This window comes from Phyllopteryx taeniolatus, chromosome 9 (assembly GCF_024500385.1).
Source record: "Phyllopteryx taeniolatus isolate TA_2022b chromosome 9, UOR_Ptae_1.2, whole genome shotgun sequence".
Classification (NCBI taxonomy): domain Eukaryota; kingdom Metazoa; phylum Chordata; class Actinopteri; order Syngnathiformes; family Syngnathidae; genus Phyllopteryx; species Phyllopteryx taeniolatus.
Window position 1 is genome coordinate 10,689,771 of NC_084510.1, and position 10,809 is coordinate 10,700,579.

General features: G+C 43.7%; 1 protein-coding gene across 1 annotated transcript in view; it reads left to right on the forward strand.

The window, feature by feature from the left end:
• LOC133484198 (G-protein coupled receptor 22-like) overlaps positions 1-9,431 on the forward strand; it is a 26,006-nt gene extending 16,575 nt beyond the window's left edge. Inside the window, exon 2 of the mRNA XM_061786434.1 lies at positions 4,489-9,431. Coding sequence (XP_061642418.1) covers positions 4,593-6,089 — 1,497 coding nt within the window. The 5' untranslated portion in view covers positions 4,489-4,592 and the 3' untranslated portion in view covers positions 6,090-9,431. The remainder of the gene's footprint in view (positions 1-4,488) is intronic.
• The last annotated feature ends 1,378 nt before the right edge of the window (positions 9,432-10,809 follow it).

Below are 10,809 nucleotides of genomic sequence, written 5' to 3' on the forward strand. Positions count from 1 at the left end.
GACAGAGCAATTGAGAAGACAGGTTAAATGTCTTGAATGATTATTTTAACCTTGTTCTCTTCCACTGTAGTTTGAAAATGTGAAGTGTCAGGCGAAAAGATGTTGCGTGAGGTTAATTAGTTCAAAGGGAGACATTTCAACAGGTAAATTGATTCAAAATTAAATGTGGTTGGTAATTCAGACGTACTGTAGTTAAGATGATCATTGAGGTAATGGCTAATTAATGGACTTTTCTGTTGTTCGGATTAATGGGAGAGCAACGCATGCATTGATGTTTCACCATTTCCTGTGAAAGCTACTTTTTAATGTAACATAAATCCATTTTGCTGTCTGATGTCACTTTATTGCCACCTTGTATCAGCTCGATGACCTATTTCGATCTAAACGAAAAAATAACATAAACATCACATGCTAACCTGGGTAAAAGCATTTTGTCTTTGACTCAAGAACCAGAACTTCAGCAGGAAGTGAACGCCCACAGCGGTAGCCTAATGTGCGAGACTAAATAACTGCTCTGCAACCCCCACTTCTTTCCTTTTTGGACAGTGCAACCTGATAATGACAAGAAAGTGCATAATGGGTCAAATTGAACCAGCAGTGTAGTGAAGCAGCAGGGATAATAATCTTGCTGTTCCTGCGGGAAAAGCTGCATTTAACAGGTTGTCAAAATGACAGTATGGTGAGACCTTCTCACCAGGAACATGTCTTGGAGATGTCTCCAGACAATGTCAAAACCAATTCACCTGGAAGTCGCTGAAGTATTGTAGACCCATACACAGTATGTGTGTGTGTGTATGTGTATATATGTGTATATATATATATATATATTTAAATAAATATATAACATACGTGCCCTGCGATTGGCTGGCGACCAGTTCAGGGTGTACCCCGCCTCTCGCCCGAAGATAGCTGGGATAGGCTCCAGCACGCCCGCAACCATAGTGAGGATAAGCGGTACAGAAAATGGATGGATATAACGTGTTTTTTAAAATACGGAGATGGAAAGTAGACTGAATGGCTACAAACAGCGAGACATCGGTTTCCATGCGACAGCAAAGATTTCTAGCGGCCTGCCGCAGGAGCTAGTGAATGGTAAATGGACTGCACTTATATAGCGCTTTATCTACACTTTATCACAGTGCCCAAGCGCTTTACAAAGCCTCACATTCACCCATTCCCACACACATTCATACATCCCATGTAAGGCGCTGCCAAGCCGAGTGGGGAGCAAATCAGGGTTCAGTGTCTTGCCCAAGGACACTTCAATATGCGGACAGTTGGAGCCGGGATTCAAACCAGCGATCCTTCGGTCAGTGTACGACCCGCTCTACCAACTGAGCCACTGCCTATTAAGGCACAGCAGTCATTGAAGCGTTTCTGTGTTCATCACAGTCTGGTTTGGTGCTGCTACAAAGAAGGACAAAATCAGACTGCAACAGACTGCTGAATAAATTATCAGTACCCACCTGACCACTCTTGAGGACTTGGGCGCTGCCAGAACTAAAGCAAGGGCATGCAACATCCTCTTGGACTCTCCACGTCCGGGTCATTAGCTACAGTAGTCCAGCTCCTTCCCTCAGGTAGGGGCTATCGAAAAATGCAAACTAAAACCAGCAGACACTCCAACAGCTTCTTCCCTCTTGCCATCAACCTCTTAAACAGTTGACTTACAATTTCATTGTAACATGCTGTCAATTTTGCACATCTCTGTCAGGACACTTATCACGCTGCACTACTAGACAGGCAAGTCTCAAGTCGAGACATACAAGTCCCGAGTCAAGTCGCAAGTCCTACACTTGGAGTTTCGAGTCCTTTCGAGTCATTTTACCAACAAAATAAAAATATATTGTGACTACTTTGTCATTGCAAAGTTGGTAACTAGCAGCCCACTTGGGCAATTAGGAATCTTCTGGAAAGCAGGCTCCGTCTCTGTTGGGGATTGGTGGATACTAGGAAACCAGAAGCTCTGCGGGTAAGACTGATGTAAGATTTCAGAGCGGGGAAAAAAGCTACCACCTCTGTTCCCCGGGAGACCTTGTTTACCAGCTCCCATTCTTCCCTTCTACTTCCTTCCCTCAGCTGTTCATTTTCTATAATGAATCACACCTGTCAGTTAACTCTGTGGCATTTTATTGTTCACATTTAGCTCCCAGGTGAGACATGCTCACAAACAAATGTGTGAGCTTGTTGGAATGCTTAAAACAATCAAAAACTGGCATTATTATTTTTTTTTCCTCAATCACATCCTATTTACCACTCATGAGAAACATTGTATTTAGGGTTTGATTGTCCACACCGCTTTCTCACTTGTGTTATCAAGACTTGCTTGTCAAGAAGTCCATAATTTGCTTACATTACTAAAAATATGCATGTCGAGTGTACTGTTGATCTTTAGGGACTTCCGTTTCCTCCCACAACTGCTCTTCACACTATCCAGGGAGAACAGAACACACGTCAACAGAAGGCAGTCATTTTTAGTGGAATTCTTTTGAGGCCCACATTAGAAAAAGATCACTGCAGTTTCCCATTGACAAACCGAGTCCTTATTCAGACCACTGTGAACATGCTTGAAGCTAACTGTGGCTGAAATGTTTCAACTCTGCTGCGCTTCTCTCACACTGTCACTGGCATCTAGACACCCGTGTGGAGCGGCTGCCGTGGCAACCTTACTAGTTTGCTGAAGGGTAACTCAGCAACGCAGAGGTTAATAGTTGCGAGTTGTTTTGGGTTTTGGTGTCTGCACTCTTGATTTGCAGCTTCCTGTGATTTTCCTTTTAAACATGTCCTATTGATTTCCCTGAGACGCCACCTAAAGCCGCTTTTCAAATCAGTAATGTGGAAATGCGTTTGGCTTTGTCTCTCTTTATCCTTGCTCCAGTCAATATAAAACAGCAAGATATTAGATACCCTCCGTGTGCAGACCATTACGAATAGAAGCATAGTGCAATGTAATACATTTATCACTGATGCGTAGCAAAAATCTTTGGACCTAATATTTGATTCAGCTACTGAACCTTAGTCCCAATTAGACCTATTTACCACTCTAATTGACTTCTTTGGTCTCTGAGTTTCAGGGTTTTCCATTTCCCATATGGTGCTCCTTCAGTCACCGTAGTCGTCATAGCAACGCCACATGAAAACTGCTGTGATGTCAACCTTCGCAAGATACAAAGGAGCATCTTCCATTTGACAGAGAGTTTGTTGTTCTAAACATAGAAGTGCTAATAATAGTTTTGTAAGATATCAAATCTGACTCATTTGACAAGTTTTAATTTCATTCTTCATTAAAGGCCACACTGAAAGTACAATATGTGCTGTACTGAAGGTTCTTTGTTTGCGATTAAACATCATGGGAAGAAAGGAGCAAACAGCTGGTTGCAGTTATTTATATCTCTGCCTCACACTTTTCTAAAGAACGTTTCAGAAAGTGTATTTTAAAACTTTTTTTAAATCATTAACGAGTGTACCATCAGCAACATACAGTATAGAAAAGTGATTTCCCCCAGTGGTGAACTGCAATGTGGTAAAATATATATCTGAACCAATATAAGAAGTGCCTCTAAAATCTTGCCTTTATAGATGACTTTTGGATTGATGCTGTAATTTACGTAACTTAAAACTCTCTTTGATTCATAAAACGTGCCTAAACAAAACTAGAATGATATGTTTTGGTTTATTTGCGAATATGTGAAGCACACTGATTAGCATGTCTGCCTCACAGTTCTGGGTTTGAATCTCAGCTCGGGCCCTCCTGTGTGGAGTTTGAATTTTGTCAAATTCCAAAAAGGCTCATTGAAGACTGAATTGTCCTTAGTTGTGAATGTGAGTGTGAATGGTTGTTGGTCTGTATTTGTATGTGCCGTGTGACTGGCTGGTGTCTGATTCAGGGTGGACCCCGCTCTTGTCCAAAGTCAGCTGAGATAAGCTGCAGCTCTTTCAAGACCGTAATGAGGACAAGCGCTGAGGAAAATGGGCGGATGGCTAATGTGTTGTAATCCATATGCTGCATTTTGGCCATTGTATTTGTTTTGTCAGACGCTGCGTTGATGAAAGTGGTAATTTACTGTAAGTTACTAAGTCTGGCACAGAGTCAAGATCTTAACCTATTTGGCCCAAATTGCTGACTCTGTTGTTTTTATTGATCCACCGAGGGAGTAGTTGATTGCCTGTAGGTCTGATTATTTAGTTTCATTCAATTTGTTAATTCCCCTGAGCTCCAGTACACATTAGCAATGGCTTATTGTGGCGCCCTACGGTTCGGAAAGCGACATGCCCCAGTTTCAAGCTGTGGCTGAGCCCAAATGGTAATCAGAGTTACCGAAAAGAACGGACTGGATAGGTGGATAGGCTTATACATAGATGGATTGACAGATAGATGCGCGTGTAACATGGAAAATGATTGATGTCACAGATGCTGAGGGAGAATAATGTGTTTTCATTCTCTCCTGTACAGTTCATTTCTCATGTGTCTGCATTGTGTGTCCCCAGCTCTCTCTCTAGCTCATCCCTGCGCGATGGAAGCCCGGCCTGGTGTATCATGGGACTCCGTCAAGAGGGTGACAGCTAAAATATGCGAGGACTGAAAGGTAGCCATGGAGACCGACATATACACCTCTAACTCAGTCGGCCTGGAGGAGGAGCAGGATGGTGATGCATGGTCCAGTAATGCAGCATCACGGTACATGCCGTACTCTCTCGGGTTCCAAGTGTCTCTCGGTGCCTGCCTCATGCTGGAGCTGGTGTTGGGTTTCAGCAGCAACCTGACAGTGCTGGTGCTCTACTGCTCCCAGTCTAATTTAGTGGACTCAGTCAGCAACATGGTGACGGTCAGTCTGCACGTACTTGATGTGGCGGTGTGCGTGCTGTGTTTGCCTTTCACTCTGGTGGTCGTGCTGCTGCCCCCGGGGCCTAACCTGGCCGTGCTGTGCTGCTTTCACGAGGCCTGCGTCACCTTCGCCAGCGTCGCCACAGCCATCAACATCCTGGTCATCAGCCTGGACCGGTACGACATCTCGGTGCGTCCGGCCAACAGGCTGCTGACGACGCGCAGGGCGGCGCTGCTCCTCGCGGCCGTGTGGCTCACATCAGTCGCTGTGTTTATCATCCCACTCCTGGAGGATCAGTTGTCCAGTGGTGAGGCGACTGGGCAAGAGACGCCTTTGTCTCTGTCCTCCAAAGGCATCAGCGCCACGGGGGTGCTGGCGTGGCGGAACCGGACCCTGTTGTGCATTGGTGGGAAGGGTGACCACTTGGGCCTAGGGACATATTACCACCTTATTCTACAGGTTCCCATATTCTTCATCACTGCCACAGTAATGCTGTTCACCTATTCCAGAATCCTGAGGGCTTTAAACTTCCGAATTGGCACCCACATGAAGAAGACCCAGAGGTTCATAGGCCCCTCCTGCTCGGGCGTCCACAAGAAATCCCCCAAAAAGAAGACCAAGCTCAGAATGATTAGCAGTGGCAAGCCACAAGGGGAGCAATGTACCGCAGATGCCACGAAACAACTCAGCCACCCTCCCCTCATACCTTTTTCATCTCCCACTCCCACAGCAACCTCCCCCCCTGCCCTGTCTTCTTCTGCCCCACTGGTCACGTCCGACGCAGGTGCTGCCACCCCTATGCCGGCCACAATGCGCGTCCAGGCCTCCGTGTCAGCCATCATTGCCCTGCGGCGCGCAGTGCGGAGACACAGAGATCGGCGAGAGCGCCAGCGGCGGGTTTTCAGGATGTCCCTCATCATCATCACCACCTTCCTCGGTTGCTGGGCTCCCCTGTCTGTGGTCAACATGCTAATCCTGGTCATGGGCCCCAGTGAGCCCCTGGTCAGCCTGCGCCTGTGGTTCTTGGCTCTGGCCTATGGCACCACAGTGTCCCACCCGCTGCTTTACGCCTTCACGCGGCAGAAGCTGCGACGTGCCCTCCGGGCCAAGGTTAAAAAGAGGGTGGTGTCCTTGCTTCAGGTGGACCCTTCACCAGGCGGCACTGTCATCCACAATTCCTGGGTGGAAAACAGAAAACACAGCCGGCAGGTGCGACTGGAAGCGAGCGAAGGTTCTGACCGCTGCTTGGCAGAGGCACTGTGAAATACTGTACATGCACACGTGCTAGAGTGTTGATGATTAAAAACAAGAGGAGAGTCACAGATGTGTTCCACCCTCACTAGAGCGTGAAGCTAACTGGTGACAAACATATTTGCACCTTTGGGATACGCTTTTGAGCAGTAAGCAGAAAACGGAACGAGCAATCACCTCGAACGGGATGTTGTCGTCTCCGTGTGTCGCGCAGCCTCTGCGGCTAAACAAAAATCACACAACAGCAAACTTTCAAGTGTATATTCCGTAATACAGTAAACGCACATTTATGGCAGGAGATACGTTAGAGACCCACCCGCAATAGGTGAAAATCCGCACGACCATATAAAAACAATTCTTTACAGTTTTGCCACACCAACATGCATTAAACATATTGTAACTTACTAAAACACAATGACAAAGCTTGGAATTTAGTCGTCCCACTTCATGATATGGAAACCTACTTTACGCTGTTCACGTAAGCATTCTTCTTCTCTTGTGCTGTCAAACTCTCAAACGTACTACATGTTCCATTCAAACGATGGTATGCCATTTTGTGACTAAAAAACATCTATCCATTGCAGTACAAAGAATTTGATCAATGCCGAAATGCCTGCTGCATCCATTTGTGTGCTGAGTAACAACAAATCCCATCCTTTGTATTCTGTGTAGACACTGCGCTCGAAAGACGCAGGAAAACAGTGAATGCTAACTTTGCAACTACAGCGTCTCGATGCTATGCAAAAAAAGCCACACAGCGATGCTCATTTGAGCCACCCACCGTTTTATGGAGCTTTAAAGAATCCCTAATATTGACTCATTTTTCTGGCAGTTAAAGCACTGAAGTTTTTCTGGACATTCATTTTCTCGCTGTTGTAGATGGAGTAGGAAGTCACCCGTTAACTAATTTGCCGATCCTTGGCGAGATCGGAAGTATGTCATGGACCTGGTGCACGTAGTCAATACTCACAGGCATATATGCTCTCTGCAATGTGGGAACACCGAAGATTAAAAAAGCAATATGTGGTATTGTACTACTGTACGGTGAAGCGTCCTTCTTCTCACTTTTAATTAGGCTGCTACTCTCCCAGTAGACCTCAGTGCTGCCTGGCGTGTTGCGGCATGACGCGACTTAAAAATCAGACTCACTGTATACTGTAAAAACCCACAATGAAAGATCGCCTGAAAATCTACAATACAGCGGAGGTGCAAATGATGAACTGTGAAATAGGTGGGGAACATTGTATTTGACCCTATTGGATGCTGTTTACACGTGGACTTGTATGCTGGAGTATTCTCACAGCAGCACTTGCGTAACTGCTCCCAAAAGTAGGCTTAGCCAACAGATGATCACGTTTGCCACCCACTCTAAAGCTCAAAGACAGCTTTAAAAGACTGTTGATGCACCCAAATGACCATATACGTAAATATTGAAAGTCCGTTTCATCTGACCTCTGCCTTAATGATGTGCTCTGTCATGTCGTTTGTCATGAACACAACAGAATACCATTGTATATTTACAAGCACACTGAGTGCACAAGTGTGTACTGCATGAAATGTGGTGCTGAGCTTTAATAACGTCAGAGTGTAGGAAGTTTATTTTCATAGCGGGGGGCAGAGGATCATTATGAGCAACTGTGAAATACTAAAATGCATTTACCTAATATTAAGTTACTATTGTATGGTCGGTTGTGACAGTGTTATTATTAAAGTGTTCGTGCACCTCCAATATGTTTGTATCTGATAGTGAAATGTGTTGTGATGCTGACCTTCAGGGAGATGGTCACGTGAAAAAAAATAAAAAATTGCTTTAGAAAGCTAGATGATGGTTTTGATTGAATACATTTTAAAATTGAAGCAGAAAGATTTGTATATGAGCACAGAAATTTTAAATTGTAAAACCATTTTTGCCTTGCATCATCCAGAAAGAAGACTGTCATTAGAGATGACAGTACAAGTGTCCTCTTAAACCGTTCACTGGGTCTGGGTCTGAAGTGCCTGCCCACAACCAAATCAATCATTTGTCTATGACTATGTTGAATGTGTGTCTTTGGCTGGAAATAAAACAAGAAATTGGCAAACTATGTTAGAAGAAACAATGTTTTCATTATTTTGTTTTCCATTTCCACTATTTTTCATATTCCAGACAATTGTGCTGAACCAGCAGTCTTTTGCATCATTATATAATCGATACTACCAGCTTTTAAAGCACGGTTCCCCAATCATTTGGAATTCGATGCCTGCAACACAAAAAAAAGCTAGGATAGGGGCGTGTTTACCACTGTGTTGCATCACCTTTCCTTTAACATTCAATAAGCATATGGGAACTGAGGACACTAATTGTTGGAAGCTTTGTAGGTGCAATTCTTTCCCATTCTTGCTTGATGTACAGCTTCAGTTGCTCAACAATCTGGGGTCTATGTTTTCATAGTTTGCACTTCATAATGCGCCACCCATTTTTGATGGGAGTCAGGTCTGGACTGCTGCTGGGCCAGTCGAGTACTGGCACTCTTTTACTATGATGCCACGCTGTTGTAAGTAAGATGTGCAGTAAGATCACGGACATTCTATGGTGGATTTTGACCTTGCCGCTTACGTTGCAGAGATTTCTCCAGATTCTATGAATCTTTTGATGATGTTATGGACAATTTGCTCATGCAGTTGCTCACAAAGAACCTCGCTCTATCCTTGCTTGTGAACAACTCAGCCTTTCGGGGATCCTCCTTTTATACCCAATCATGACAATCACCTCTTTCTAATTAACCTGTTCATCTGTGGAATATTGCAAACCGGTGTTTTTTCGAGTATTCCTTGACTTTTGTTGCCCCTGCCCCAGCTTTTTTGGAAAGTGTTGCAGGCTTCAAATTCAAAATGAGAGAATACTTGCCAAAAACAATGTTCATCAGTTTGAACATTAAATATCTCGGCTTTGTAGTGTATTCAATTGAATATAGGTTAAAATGGATTTGCACATTATTATTTAGATTCCAATTTGTCAATCCTATTTCCAGTATGACAGTTTAATTGGTAACGCTTACATCATAGTTAAGATGTAGCTGAAAGTGTTCTTTTGAGGTTTGGAGGATTGTTTCCATAAAATGATGCAAATGTATATGCTGTATATACAAAGTGGAGAATCAGAAAGTACAGTACCAGTCTTGGCTCACGTGATCTTAGGCAGACGTTTTGTAGATTTTGTTTGGGTTCCGGCTGGCGCGTGTCAGATAAAGGCCAGACATCTGGTCCCACGGCTCGCCTGCGAACACGACGACCAAAGGGACTAACTGTCACTGCAGATGAAGTGGTTACTTCATAGGACCTGTGTTGGCTCTCGACTTTTGTTGCGTGTGGTCGTGCGTTCACTGCTCTCACGCTTTGCACACTCCAAGGCTCATTGCAAAGGTCATGGGATGTCTCACACTAGCTATAAACGCACTGCTGAATGTAAACACAACCAGAAAGATATATGTTGATACTGTATGAATATGTGTATTTCCTCTCTTATTTCATGGTGATGTGCTATGTGAATGTACTGTATTTTAATTTGAATTAAGACTATGAATAAATGACAAACAGTGGTCTTCGCTCACATTCTTTTATTAATTTACGGATGACATAGTGTAGGATGATCAAACTCGAGTGTGTATAATTTTTGCAAGGAAATAGCTCGAGTGAGCCTGTTTATGTAAAGAAAATTATCTGATTTAACATTAGATGCTCTCTCCCCTCGAGAAACTCTGTTCTGTTCGACTCTGATTCGCAATAAACTTCAATTATAATACTAAGAAACCACGGTGGAAGCTTAAAAACTCCACTGTGACACAGTACAGCTGTTCCGGCATAAAAGGGATACAGATCCTCCATTCTGCGTGACCTAACAGCCGAACAGGACAAAAAAACAAAAAAAACATTAGATGCTGCAAGGAGCAAATGGTCAAAAGAGATTGGAAATCAGAACAACTTGGAAGTCACCCAACGGCACAAAGCAGTTCATCTTTGGAGTTCCATTGCTGTAGCTCATTTAAGGATCTGTTACTTTTATTTCTGTTTGAAGGTATTTTTAATGGACCTCATTTAGTAGGCGCTGTACTTCTTCTGTATCTGTAGGTCACGCTTGTCCCATTGACCCATCCAGTGCACTTTTGTTCAAAAGATGCCAACACGCTTCAAATACGCGTGGGTTTTTTCTACTGTGTGGGATGAGCTCTGCAGTCGCGGGGGGAAAAAAAGGTCATCTATGTGGGATTCAGGCTGTACGGCGATCAATCAGCAGAATTTAAACATAGACAACACGATGAGGCCACTAACACTTCTAAGTGGAACAGTCATATGTTTTGTATCAGTCAAGCACAATTTTAGATAGAGTCAAGAGATATTGACGACATACTGTTTGTTAAGTGATATACAGTGGATATAAAAAGTGCACACATCCCAGTCAAATGCCAGGTTTTAGTGCTATAAAGTGATATTTCATTTTAAGGCTTATTCGACAATTAATTTGACCTATAACTTACAACTCAATTGAAAACAAACTGAGGGGGAAGTGAATATAACTGGGATAATGTGGTTGCACGAGTGTGTGCAAACCCTCTTATAACTGGAGTTGTGGCTGTTTAGAATCAACCAATCAGGTTCAAACATGTTAAATGGGAGTCAACAAACAGCTGCCACCGTTTAAAGTGCCTCTGACTAACTAAGTTCGGATGTTCTAGTAGGCTTTTCCTGACAATTT